Below are 14,853 nucleotides of genomic sequence, written 5' to 3' on the forward strand. Positions count from 1 at the left end.
TCAAACCTCCCTGTGAGCTAAAGAAAATATGTTGGCCTTTTCTGTTGTCATGCCAAAAATGGTCCTTATAATATCATCTCTGTAAGGTGATCTGCGAGTTGGGAGATTTTCAGGGTTTTAAGTTAAACTGAAGGATTGCATGTTCCTCTGTGGATTCTCCAACCCAAACCCTTTCAAAACCTGTTAAATAAACTCTGAAACGCATGGTGGTCAAGTCAAAAACAAGGTTGCTTTTCTTATTTTCGAAGATGTTTACATTTCGGATACACAACAGTAGTATACTCTATCTTTTTGGTATTTCGGACGTGGTGAATAGCAGTAACTGTATCAAGACCTGTGCTAAAATGTTTTTCTATCCATCTCATATTTTTTTTATGTCATTTTAATCCTGCGGAGGCAGATTGTGGATGTTGGAGTGCTTTCTGAAAACATCAACTTTCATATGTCTTTCCAGCACAGCGAGATCATCCAAGACCCGAGTATCTGCGGAGATAACTTCCATAAACTTTGGTCATCGCGCTCAAGTCCAAAAAAAAAAAAGAAGCCGCCTTCCTCTCCAAAATCCACCGCCCCCACGTTTTCCCTGATTGCTAATTTCTATTTATATGCCATGAGGGGAAATAATGGAAACCAGATGAGTAGGCAGGGGAAAGCTGAAGCAAGCCTTTTGGTGATGAATGCTGTGGAGGAGGATGACTGTTTATAGAGTATCCTGCTCCATCGCGGCTGGGCCCGCAGCAGTGCCCTGGCTCAGGAAAAGGACTGCCCCGGTAGGATGTGTGGCTTGGAGGTTCCACCATGACTCACTTGGTAGTCATGCCTGTTTGCACTTGCATGCCCCCCCCCCCCCCCAAAAAAAAGAAAGCTGCAGCAAGGGACCCACCAAGGCTAACAACTCCAAATAGTGGGTGTGTGGAGCAGCTAAAATTACTATGAAACAAGTGCAAGGAGGAGGAGGAGGGGAAGGTGGTGACCATTTATACCATTGAATTACTTAATTCTGACTCAGATTTCACTCTTTTCAGTGGAGTGCATGCAGTCTAATGATGAGTAACATGTGACGCAGTTACAGAGCCGCTCACATGGCAAGGGAGACTGAAAAGTGAAATAAACTATTCACAGGCCTTGAAAAAGTTATTTTAGACACCTTGGCCAATTAGATCAGAGATTTTATGAGACATGTTTAGGACCTAGCAGAGCCAGGTTCTGGAACTGGTGGGAGTAGGTTATGTTACCTTATTTGGCTTAGGCTGGAAAATATCAAGTAAACACTGTCTTCCTGTTCACCGCCTTCTGAATACAGTTCAGATCTCTTCCAACCCCCCCCCCCCCCCCATTCCGTACAGGGGAACTATAGTGAAACCTGAAAAAAGGCCTGCTATTGTTTGCTATGGGGCTCAAATTGCAGCTCAGAAACGTAACAGGAAATTGACAAATCACTAATCCACTATTTAACTATTGGGAGAAACAAAAGGTACATTCCACCCAAAAAGGGGAAAAAAGCACATTAAGTACAGAAGGCCCATTTGGAGGGATGGTTCATTTAAAGCAAACTGCTGATAAACCGAAAGAAGACTGCATGCTAGTCCGTCTCAGTGACAGCCTGGTCAGCTAAATGACAAAGGCAACAAGATACTTCCTTTGTGCTCATGTTTACCATTCGCTTCTTATCAGTGAACTATCTAAACCGCACCCTTTCACTCCTCACAACTTGCTACAGCTTTTATTCTGGGGTTCAAGTTTATCCTAAATGTAATAGGTTCATATTCCTGAAAAAATAAAAACTTTGAAGATCTCGGGCCTGTTGCACAGAGCACCTGAGGGCACCATCATCACATGTAGCTGATTATTGACACGGTTGTGTTGTTTTCTTGCCAACGCTGCACTTTTTGAAACCTAAGCCACGGTATATTTTTTTTCCTTTTGTCCTAGAGAAATTCCTGGTCACAGTTTGTGTTTCCCCAACTGTTGGCATGTCTGGCTGACCAACCAACGAGCAAAGTGATGATCTCATCCCCTGGGGGCCCGGAGGTGGAGGGGGGAGTGGGTGTCAATGAGGGTGGGGGGGTCAGCGGACTTCCCAAGTGATAAATTCACTAACAAAAAGAGGCGGCCAAATGGAGAGTGGGTTGGGGTGGTGGGGGCTGGATTTGCCCCTGTTGTTGCCTTTAGTGCAGGAACCACGCCATAAAAGCCCAGCATTGATAGCCCCGGTTTATTATCTTTGAACAGGTGGCCCCGGCTACTCGTAATGGTCGCTCTTATTCCTCAAGGCACACACTGTTGGGCTCTACAATATGGAGACCATTTGGGAGTTTTGTGAACATCCCGATCTATCCGCATTAAAGTCCAGGGAGTAAACTACAGTGCATAGTTGTGTGGTGACTTGTTGGCTGGTGAGTAGAGTGGGGGGGTTAAGAAGGAGAGCTACTTCCTGTAAGCATAACTCATGGAAACGTGGAGGCTCTGTTGATGCTAGCAGCTTTGGGGCTAATCGTGTCAATGACCTGTGTTGTTTAGCTTTCAAGGTTACCGAGGAGAATCGCAGCAAAGAAGCCCTCAAAGAATGTAAACAGACACTTTTCCACCTTCAAGCTGTTTCTACTCACTGCCGAAGATATTTTGTCAGGAATTCCACACCCAGCATGCGCGCGCACGCACGCCCACACACGCCCACACGCACACACACACACACACACACACACACACACACACACACACACACACACACACACACACACACACACACACACACACACACACACACACACACACACACACACACACACACACACACACACACACACACACACACACACACACACACACACACACACACACACACACACACACACACACACACACACACACACACACACACACACACACACACACACACACACACACACACACACACACACACACACACACACACACACACACACACAAAACAGTTATTTCTCTGTTTGCCAATGAACTCAAACCCATGGAAATAGGTCAGCATTCCCATAACATCAACCATCAGTCAGATCTTTCATTCCTCAAGTCAGTTACTGTTTCTCAACAGCTCAATCAAGACGCCAGACAGTGCCATTTTTTCATTAATTAATATATTTTCTGCATTAAAGTTAACATAGTTTTCTTTTGTGCCACCCTTTAATTTTTCAGTAAGTATTTGATATTTTGTTATATTCAGACATGAGTAAATTTAAGACTGTCTCTTGCAATAAATATCATAAAATAATAGAGCTTCACATAATAAATATTTTTTACAACAACAAAAAATGTTTTAACAGACATTTTTTCTTTTAAAAAATAGCCAGAATTCCTCTTATGGATTTTGAGCATACAATTCACAACAAAATAAAGAAAACAAAAAACATGGGAGAATGCCACAGAATGTGTATGAAGAATTCAGATGGGTGGAAGGAGAGAAACATATCCATGTGGAGAAAAAGAAAATACTATGAGATGGATGTGCTTTCGTTAATGCAACATGAGCATAGGAACCACGGTTTTAGTGTGGTAGCAACCAATAAATTCAAAAACACCTGCTTGCTATGAATACCAGGTAACAGCTACATAATTGCCCTATAGTAGATCGTCCTTCACAGATTTGGTGAGAGGCAGCTGCCACTGGGTACACAGACCCAGAGGAAACTGCCTACCTAAAACGGAAGAAAAACGTTTTCATACATATAAAAAAAAATTGTGTTAATGTGGAGCTGAGGATAGACATAGAAACAGTTAAGGCAAACACTGGTCTGTAAAAACATGGTCCTGATCCAGAGAAAATAAAAATAATTGAGTGGTTTTCGTTACTCCTTTAGCTCCTTAGGGTTCTGCAGCGAGTAGGTGAGGCGGGTGGGAGGTGCTTAGAATGTTTGATAAACATTAATTTGTGACTATCATCATCATTGTCATCATATTATCCACATAAAATGTCTCCCGCACACAGGCAATCACAAACACACAGGGGCGATCAGGAAGGTTTTTCCGGGGTCTGTGGGGCCCAGCTCTCCAGTTTGCAATAGACAGTGTTGGAGTTCTTGCAGCGACAGCCGGGCCTGTTCACCCGGTCGTAGCAGCCCTGGCACGCCTTCAGACACCCTTTGACAGGTGGGTAGCATAGCAGACAGGGGAAGAGTACCGACATTAATCCCATGCACAGGAAACGAGAGCAGCAGTGGGAACGTGACAGCGAGCAGGGGCTGTCAGCACACGAGTCTCCCTCATCGTCATTGGAGCAGTGGTAGAAGATGCCCTTAACCAGGCACATGCACGTGCCATGCTCCAGCGCGCTCTCCGCCGAGCAGAGGCACTGGCCATTGCACGCCAGACACGAAGGCAGGCTTCTGGGTGCCGTGCATTCACTGCACTTGCACTTCCCACAGCACTCACAGATGAACTGGTGTCCAGCAGCAGCCACCACCGCTTCTTTGCCAGAGCCTGAAAAGTCTGATTTCCCTTTCCCTTGGGGTTTGAGTGGAGCCTCTAGTGGAGGCTGGTGGAAGTGAGGTCCCTGCTGGGGCTGTAAAAGGGCCTTGGGCTTGGGCTGAGTCCGAACAGGTCTGTTGTGATGCTGTAAGCTCATGCCGGGCCTTGTGGGGGGCGAGCGTGCCAAGAGTCCCTGCTCAGAGGAGGCACTGCTGTTGCTCCCTGAGCTGGCGGCGCTTCCTGTGCTAGTGGAGCGGCTGAGCCCCGGAGCCCGGGACCCGCCATACTGCTGCTGTCCCCCGGACACCACCACCATGCCGCCCCCGACATGATGGTGGTGACCTGGAGGCCGGTGCTCATAGTTGTTGTTCACATTGACGAGGATGACCTCGTGAGTTCTCTCCTGCTTGTCCTGGGGTCTGGGGGCCATGCGGGGTGCAGGGGGCCTCCGTACCACTGAGGGCCCCTCTGTGTATTCGTTGTTGGAGCGGATGGCCTTGATTTGGTCCAGGGAGAGAATGGCGGCATGCTGGAGCTCGTAATCCGACCTCTGCCGGCTCTCTAGGGAAGGCTGCTGGATCACCACTAATGAACCGCCGGGGCCATGTTGACTTTGGAGCTCCATCTGGGGGGATCACCACTTCCGACATTCACCGTGGACTTGGCATGCATCGGAAAACCTGACAGAGGGGGGAAGACAGGCCGGGGCGAGACAAAGGAGAAGCAGGGAGGGAGGAGACATGATCAGAGAGAGCCAAAACATAGCATAACTGGCTATACACACACACTGTACTGATGGACTGCACTGTACTATTCCACAGGCCATTTCAAACTCAAAACTAAATCAGTGTCATTATCATTATTCCTAAATATAAACAGTAGGCCTATAACTATTCTTCAATGAGAAAAGCAGCAAGTTTCAAATAAGTTGTTATTCAAATTGAAACCTTTCATTTAAATATTTAATGGGGGTATTTTTAACTTAACCTTCACTGTTTTTAAACTGTCAACATGGCAATATGTCACTTGGGATTCCGTGAAGTGAGACAACGCGTGGGGGGAGGGGGGAAGTTGACTATTAGCAAATACTTTTTATACCTTCCTCTCCAATACGCACACATCTAAACTTCAGTAGGCCCTACAAATACTTCCCCTCCTCATTTACATTTGTATGACTAGTTAACATCTAAATGCACGGCAGCGACGAAATGAGGACGCGATCCAAGGGAACTAAATGAGCTGCCTCACTTAGTATTCTATTACTACACCAAAAAGGATTTCTGGGAAATGAGGACAAAAGTACGAGAGAGAGGGAGAGAAAAAATAAAGGTCAGAGCAAGTTCCGACAGAATACAGACTTTAGTTTAAGAAAAAACATCCGAGCGTTTGAAAGTCGTCCGATTAAAACCTCACGCTATAATAGCCTACAGCAATACGATTTTATTGACGTTCATTCGAGGCACATTGTGTCTCTAATGCAGTGTGCATGGCATAAACACTATCAGGATTTGGGTTTGGAGTTTTCGTGGATGTTATGAAGCAACGCCGACCTGCACGAGGCCAAAACCTACTCGGTTTTGCAGAAACATAAGCCTGGCTGCCCGTGGAACACTGCAAACCTCACCAGGAGAAACACTGCAGCCAACTGGATCGATTTAGCCTCTTGTGTGCTTTGAAAACAAACAAACTCTTTATTATTTTGAAAAGTCTAAGGGTGCACTTTGATAAATAGGACACTATGCAAGGAAGCTAGGCGTTCAAGGAAGACGACATTGCGCGCATAAATAAAAGCAGCAGCAGTACCCTATAAAAACACACACACAGGGCCGGTGATCAAGACACATTAGAGGACTCATCCAAACAGACGGGGGAAAACTTATGAATGAAAACAACCGCCGTGGGGGGAAGGGTGATTGTTACAGCAGAGCCACGGAAGGACGCAGGCATGGAAATCCATCAACTCCATCAACATAATCGCGATGAATTTAACCCAATGTGGGTGCTTCTCCTCCCCCTTTGACAAACGCACAGTAAATGACACGGAAAGTATAGGGCTCTGTGTGCACCAGTGTAACTCAAAGTGTGTTTCGCTACAGAGGAGCATTCTGGCTCGCTACGTGCGCTAGTCTACTATCAAATACTAGGAATAAATACTGTTAGCAACAATGAATACAAGTAGAACATTGTGTAAACTAGAGAGGAAGATACGTACCTATATGCAACCATCCATAACGTCGAATCCATCAACCAAATAGCCTATACCAAAACTCCATCCGAAAGGAAGGGGGTCCAAACATAGACTGCAGGCTCTAATGCATAACATTCACCGCCTGGTAATCCAAGAAGTGGCGAGTGTATCCCTTTTGCGTTATTCCGTTTTCTTGGTTAGTTTTTATAACAGTAGTTTGGCGCAGGTTACAGCAGCGTGCATTCGTCCAAGGATAAAACAAAGTAAATCCACTGGTGGAGCTATGATGGAGGAGAACTGCTGCGCACTTGGAGGCCGATCTTTCGGCAAGACAACCCAGTTATAGAAGTCCCGCAGGAATAGCTGTGAAATAAAAGTAGTGGATAAACGTCTCGGATAATTCAAAATCAAACGCGAGCGAGTTTATATCCCAGACTTTCTTCTCCTCCACTCGCCTGTGTGCAGAGAGCTGTTACTTTATTGTTGCGGGGAGTCTGCGCAAAGCAAAAAAAAAAGCGTCCTCTGGTTCGCAGACAGACGTACGGCGGTGCGCTCGCTCCAGCTCTGTGGGCCTGTTCAACACTGAATGAATGGGAACGCAGGGCTCAGTGTTTGCTCGACAAGCCAACTCCCATTGGCCATTCACTCCACTGAAAAAGGATACATCGCATCCGCTCCTGATTCATTGGGCAGATGTGGAAGGCCGGGCGATAGAGATGTGTGCACTAGTTAAGGTGGAACAGGGTTGAGTCGACGAGGGGGCTCAGGGGAGAATAATAAAAAACAAAACGAGTTTCCGTCGTTGTGGGTTATTATGAATAATGATGTGAATAAGGGTACATGTGACTTATTGATGTAATAAATACGCTATGACTCATGTGTCATTTTTTGGTACACAATTTGCCAGTAGGCTAAGCTACTACTAAGCCTGTGTATAGCCTATTCTACACAAATAAAGGTATATTTGTTTGTGTTCTCACATAAACTCATATGTAAAATAAACCACATAAGTAGGCTAAATATAAACTGGAGCTTTGGGTGAGAAATAAAGACCATTTCACATTTAAATACGTTTAAATGAAGGTTTCAAACCAGTTTAACATGTTATTGACAATTAAACCGTCAGGGTTTAACCAAATGACTCTGACATCTCAGATGAACAAATCAGAATAGTTTATAAAAAGGGATCTACATACGTCCATTAGTCCCTAAAAGACTATGGCAGTTGTATCTCTGTATTGTTTAGAACCGGATGCACACTTAGGATTCCAACGTAGCCTATTGTTACTTTCTTTTAAGTGAATCAAAGTTAACCTGGACTCTATTAAAAGGCCCCCGCTGGCGCCGGAACCACGCTTTGGAAACCACTGTCCGCACAGACAACTGTGTGATATTACAGACAATTCAAGGGAGGAAACATCAACAGGATGTCTTCTGTCCTCTCTGGAATGTTCCCATTACGCATGTAAGCATGTCACCAGAGGAATCAAATGTGTCGCCTGAGCCTGCAGCGTGCACAACTCCCTGATATGGACATTTTCCCATCATCAAACAGTTTTGTGAGTCTATCTTTTTTCTTTTTTTTTTGAATGGGGCGGTGGAGACGGTGCTGGTTGTGGTAGCGCTGGTTCGAGTTCCATTCCACCTTAAGAGAAAAGCTGCCCTGCAGCCAGGGGAAAGACTCCCCCCAGCCCCCTCGCTCGTACCACCCCACCCCCCTCCTCACTGTTCCTGACTGTCTGGTTTGATTGGTGTCGCGGATGCGCTACATCCGGATCCATGAGAAAAGGAAGTTCAATACAAAGTCAATTTATCCTATTCAAATGGAAAAATCAATAGATGAGTAACCTCCAGGGCCATTTTAGGTCCGCACATGCTTAAAAAAAGAACACGTAAGAGGCCCCCGCTAGACTTAACTGACGCTTAGAACGACTTTGTGGCGCAGCAGACTGAGTAGGGTTTGTCAGGCTGGATGTTAATATGCAGCTTCTAGGTGATAACGCAAATTCTGGTTGACCGACAGATGGCCGCATGGATCCCCACTCTTAGTGGTCGGAAGTGCGGCGGAAATCTCACGATTACAGCAATTAGCTGATTTCAATGGATGCTTGTGATGAATATTGCAGCTTTAGCCGTTTTTTCTCCCCGTGGATAAAGATTAGTGGCTCCACAAACTAAGGGTGTAGGTCTAATTCCAAAGATGGTAATGCAATGGAACGTGCAATATATCTGATTAAAGGGATCATGCTCCTCACTATCAGAATTATCAGCTAAAAGCAGTTCACCCACCCAGGATTGATTGCAATCTTATCAAATAGCCTATAGGTTTACGTTTTTGTGTCTTTGTGAAAACATTTACCCAAAATAATTCTCATGTGGAACATGTGTTTCTCAAGAGTCACACACGTTTGAATGTATACAATACACACAGAAAACATGCAGAAAATAAACGTTCTCTACGCAAAATTAATTTAAATTGCCTTTGAAATTGTGAGTTGGAAATGGTTTTTCCTCAATTATTGAACCGACCTCTCTGAGCAGTCTGATTATTCTGTAAGCTCAGTTCACCTCTTAATAATATCAGCAGTGCTTATTAGCTGATGCATGACTTTTTTTGTCCTCTCATTTTGTTTTACTATTAAAAAGATGAGGCAACCATAGACAAATAAAACACAAATGATGCATTTGAATACATTTTCATATTTTATAGGAACAAACATGATAAGCACTATTCTTCAAAACCAAAACAATTAAATACAATTGTCCTGCTGAGCTATCAACAAGTGTTTTTTTGGGGGGAAACACAATTTACAATTTGGCATGAAGGTTACCAGGACCAAACCAGTTTCATATTTGTTTTTTCCTGGTAGTTCTAAAATAGAAACTTTAACCATCAACAATCATGGTAGTAGTTGGGGTCCATTGAAAAAAAATATTGTTTTGAAATACTGTAAGAAACGCAAGAAAGTCCCTTTGGTTTTGACTCATTGTCCATGCGGTGTGTGGTCAGAAGAAGCACAGGCCGCTGTGTTGCTGCTGATAGCTGATATACGACTGGATGAGAGAGTCGGGGATCCGGGGCTTCACAGTGTTCAGGGCACTTTCAAAGTGTCTGGCCTCGATGTGCTGGGCTTTGATGTCCTCTTGTAGAGCCAGGAGGGCAGCCTCTCTGCATACTGCCGTTATCTGGGACAGGAAACAGACACACAGATAATCAACTGTCAGGCAGAGAGCGCTCCGTCCACCGAACACCAACCCCAATCATTTTGAGCAGTCAGTCACACAGGCTGATCGACTTCAACGACCCACTGTTGAGCGTTGATGTAGTCTTATGCTAATAGAAAAAAACATTTGAAACAACAGCATTTTATTTAGTTAACATGAGAAGAGTCAAAGTACAGAGGGACAAACACAAGCAGAATATAGGATCTTTATACCCCGTTTGACAAACAGCTTTCCTGAAATTCCATTTTACTGCAGGACTAAGTTAGCATTTAATCTTTTCTATAAAGTATCTTTTTTAATTGAATTAGTTTATGTTTCACTATACCAAAGATAAATCTTATTTGATTTCCTTTGGTGAGATTTTATGCATATTTTCAGGTGAACCACATGTCCTAAATATGAATATTATCAAATGAGCTTAACTTTATCATATAACCCTTAAATGATCAGTTTACTGGTTGTTTTTTTTACAGTGGAATTTTTTTTCAGGCCCTGCAGGAAAATATCTAGCTATCACATGCAACCCAGAATCACATGTCGTTGAAACATGAGTTAACTCACATACTAACAAGGAATCCTGATGAATATATGACAGCTCAGGACCGAGTACTAAACATTTTAGGTAATCAACTAGACTGCATTTGTTTGAGTACATTTAAGGCTTTCCATGACGGCCTCCTCAACCCCCTTTTTTACAAAAAAGAACTGTACTTCAGTCTGCAGAGTAACAAGGCCAAAACACTTTCCTCTGCGTTTCCTTTTCATTAGGATTATTTCAAAATGTTTTATGTGCCATGTCTATTAGTGTAAATACAGTACTCCCCCTGCAGCCTCTTTACTACAGCACTGATGGAATTATGCAATGGCTGACATGTGGGAGTGCTGCAGCCAGTGTGGGTGACCTTTGGGAGAGATTCTGCACATGGCAGAGGAGTGACTCACTTCCGAAATCGGTGGCGATGGCTGATGAAGACCAGGCACCTTTCCTAGCAGTGTGCCACCCTCTCTCCCTTTCTAGAAGCACAGCTTTGTTCTGAGCCAGGGCCGCTTACACAACCTCCCTCCAGCAAAAAAAAAAAAAAAAGCCTGGCAGAAAACTATTGGCCTGTACAACCACTGATAACGTCTGGTGGGAGGTCAGTGGGACAGGCAGTCATGTGATAAAGCAGAGCTGTGGAATATTGAACGGTGAAAGTATGCATGCAGAGCAGTGTGGTGGGTGCACTGGAAATTGTTCACTGGACCGAAGCGCCGCTGGTCACTGCCCACTGCCCTCCACTCTACAGCTCGACTGTGTGGCACACTGCGTGACATGCAATGTGATACTGAATATTCAGAAGCACAGTGAGCAGGAGAACAGTTTACTAGCCTACTGTCTTGTTGCACTGTCCCTTTACACTGGATGTGAGTTCCAGCTGTTTCGTACTGCAATACGTATGGTAAACAATAAATCCCTGCTAAATGCCATCAAAAAGGTCAACACACAGCACCGTGCATTTAGTCATGGAGAAATGCTATGAATCTGTTAATATATCTTTTTGCTCGACTATTGTTAATTAGAGCAAATTTTTGTCAGCTTTTTATAAAAAAAATCTGAAAGACAAAATGCAGAAGACGAGTCAAGTATTTCCATAGAGGAACTGAAGAGCTCTTATTTCCAATCTCTCTCTCTCTTACTATCTTAATAATTGGGTCTGCACGAGCTAGCTATTGTTTGGTTCCTTTAGCAGCTGTTGCCAAGCCATCTGGCTAATGTTTGAAAACTAGCTAAGCTAAGCTAGCAAACCTATTTCCATAAGTGCTGTAAGTCCACTATTTTCTACCGACCTTGTTTTATTATTATTTTTTTTAATACAGAAATATCAATTAAACAAAAAATTTGACATTATAATTTGAAGAAAAATAGATATGTTGGGAATAGAGCAATAGGCTATCCTAACAGTAGTTAAAGCTGGGGTAGGGGAGAGTGGCCTAAGTTGAGCATTTTGGAAGTTGTGCCAACCCTTGTTTCTAGAAAACCGTGGAAGAAATTGGAAATGTGACCACATATTTAAGAAGAGCCATCCATTTGACTCATCCTGTAAAGAAGGGAGACACAAGGAATAAGATAGAAGCACATTTAAGATCAAAAAACGGTGTTTTGCCTTTCAAAGTAAAATTTCCATGACCAAGGTTTTTTGATTATTGTGTCTGAACAATTATAGACAAGTTTGAAAACATTTGACACATGTTTTAGTGCTTTGGTATGCTACATTTTGAGTCTATACAGTTAGCACGATGTCAGCCCTAAATTGCTGCATCATGCTTATTATCCAAATTTCTGGGATTGGGGTGATTTGTGCCATAGGGCCTGGGTGAGTTATAAGTAAGTAAGTAAGTAAAATGTATTTATAAAAGCACATTTATGACAGTTTGCACTGTACAAAGTGCATTCAGTAGGTAAACAATGAAGGTAAAATAACAATAACCAAAATAAAAGACGTAAAGCCCATACATCCACATAAACAGATAGTAGTGCAGAGGTAAGATAGTTAATGGGGAGGAAACACCAGGGTGTACATATGGGTTTTGAGCCTTGATTTAAAGGCAGAAATGTAGGGGAATCACATTTGTCAGGTGGCGGTTGGTTCCACAAGCACGGAGCAACTAGTGCAAAGTACATTTCTGAGAGTTGTGCCAGTGGCATGGCTGTATACGCTGGTCACCAAAAGAAAGTGATTGTCTACAGTAGCTCAGAAGAGAGTGACATCTCAATTCCACTTAACGACACCACTGATGAGAGTTCAGATGGCCAGAAAGATGATGGTGACTTTGTCATTGTGAGCTTTGCAGGTAAAACCATTAGATCTGCTAGGCCTTGTTTAAGAAAATTGTCCTTCAATCTTTTTACCAAACTATTTACTTTATTTACTTTAAATACACCTTAAATAAGTGATTGTCTAATGGATTTGTCTTGCATTACAGTTTATGAGATATATATCAATGGCACAATTCACCCCATGGTATTCTCTCCAACCGCACAACTTACACCACACCGGGGGCAAGTTGTGCATCAAGACAACTTTTTTCCCGAAAGCTATATTTCTTCAACAGTTTATTCCAGATCCAAAGTTTTTATTGACAGGGATGCACAACACCCTGAACTATATGTACATATTTGAGTTGGAGACTTTACTGTCAAGGCCTTACTTTAAAGTCACTTTGAGTGAAAAGTTGCACAACTTAGGCCACTCTCCCCTATATGATTTCTGATTGGTCAAAGTGAACATGAGCGGTACACTTTGACCAATCAGAGCGAGGCTCCGATTCTTAAAAAAAAAAAAAAAAAACGATTCTCTGTTGGGGCTGTCCATTCACTTTGGCACCACGTTGTTGGTGTAGTAGAGCGTGTCAGGGAGGGACCATAGGGGAGGGACCAAAGAGAACAAGTGGAGCGGTTGAGGTATTTCGATTCAAATCTCTATCCCAACTGCTAATTTCTCCCCAAATAATATACCCCAGCTTTAAGTAGCTAGCTTGCAAATTTGAGCAAGCTAACATGGTGAGCATATTTAAATTTTTTTGCTCATATTGCACAATAAACTAAATTTTCCAAAAAATAGAGTCTATACTATCGAAGTGTTAACCCTTCAATAGGAAAACACCATGTTTTATAGATTGCTTGGTTTGCTAGTCACTATTGCTACAGTAAGTATCCACTGCGGGTCTCATTTACAGTTTTTCATGTAACAGTGTGCTCATGTATCAATAGTATATGGTAAAAATGCAGTCTAATTCCAAAATGTCAGATACCAAGTTTATCATTCAATTAAATATTGTAAAAAATGAATTAATCTTAAATGCCTGTAAAATGGAAAATGAGTACTATTAGTATTCTAATGTTCACAGGATTTGAAGACACTGTTTTAATCACCATATTTGACTAAAAATACCAAGTGTGCCACCATCTGAAATACATACAATGAGTCAATGGAGACAGGAAATAACACAGCAGAGGCCGTCAACTGTTACAGCACATGACGGTCATGGTGTTTTTCTAGGCCAGAGAGTAAAATGAGGAGCCTTAGCTCTTAGAATGTGCTCTGGCCCGGCTAGCATGCATAGCTCGGGACAGGTGCTTTGCAGATGTCAGGAAGTGAGGCCTATTTCCCCCTTCTTCTTCTGTTCCGAGCCAATAAGCAACATGATTTAGGAGTGTAAACACACGGGGCCGGGTTAATTTTGTATGAGGGTTTCCCATCATTCAAGTCATTTAGGCCTGTCAGTAATAATGATGCAAAACAATGAGGCCAAGTATCCCGCTTCCCTGTTTACAAGCGGAGCGAGGGCGAGCAAGCAAAGTAAAGGAGTTAGTGAGAGAGCGCGCCAGAGATGCCACATGTTGAACAATGTGATTTAGTGTTGTTTCCAAGCAACATCCATAAACAGGAACAGACAAACTTTGCAGCACAATCAAACTCTAATTTGTTATTTGCGTTGGAACTTGACTTACAGAACATGTTAGCCCCCCTTGTGCCTCAATCTCATGATTCAACAGTTAATAATTATTTTGTTGTTTACTTCCACAACAGCCCTCAGGTTTATTAAAAAAGAGATGGAAAAAATGTCCAGAGCTGCTCTGAAGTACACAAATGAGAGAGAGAGAGACACAGAGAGACACAGAGAGACACACACACACACACACACACACACACACACACACACACACACACACACACACACACACACACACACACACACACACACACACACACACACACACACACACACACACACACACACACACACACACACACACACACACACACACACACGCGCGCACACACAGGCCCCCACAGTCATGCTCGCTGGGTTTATGAGCTGGTCTGTGAAGGCGATCAACAAGCCAGTGTTTCCCGCTATGTGTTTGCCCGTACAGGCCTTGAAAAAAAAAAAAAAAAGCCACAAAGGCAAACATGGCGAGCAAAAGAGCCAGTTTGTTTGTAAACGTGAAGGCATTCCTA

The 14,853-nt window shown here is 43.3% G+C and overlaps 2 protein-coding genes across 2 annotated transcripts in view; both read right to left on the reverse strand.

The window, feature by feature from the left end:
- Positions 1 to 3,109: 3,109 nt before the first annotated feature.
- Positions 3,110 to 7,186, reverse strand: spry1 (sprouty homolog 1, antagonist of FGF signaling). Its single transcript, XM_080035446.1, has 2 exons — positions 6,650 to 7,186; positions 3,110 to 5,117 (listed from the first exon to the last, which is right to left on the reverse strand). Exon 2 carries the CDS (start codon positions 5,060 to 5,062, stop codon positions 3,983 to 3,985), a length of 1,080 nt encoding a protein of 359 aa, XP_079891572.1. The 5' UTR covers positions 5,063 to 5,117; positions 6,650 to 7,186; the 3' UTR covers positions 3,110 to 3,982.
- Positions 7,187 to 9,408: 2,222 nt separating this feature from the next.
- The window catches only part of afg2a (AFG2 AAA ATPase homolog A), a 107,954-nt gene continuing 102,509 nt past the window's right edge, over positions 9,409 to 14,853 (reverse strand). The window contains exon 17 of the mRNA XM_080035026.1: positions 9,409 to 9,811. Coding sequence (XP_079891152.1) covers positions 9,632 to 9,811 — 180 coding nt within the window. The 3' untranslated portion in view covers positions 9,409 to 9,631. The remainder of the gene's footprint in view (positions 9,812 to 14,853) is intronic.

This window comes from Ammodytes marinus (assembly GCF_949987685.1).
Source record: "Ammodytes marinus genome assembly, chromosome: 10".
NCBI classification, from domain to species: Eukaryota; Metazoa; Chordata; class Actinopteri; order Uranoscopiformes; family Ammodytidae; genus Ammodytes; species Ammodytes marinus.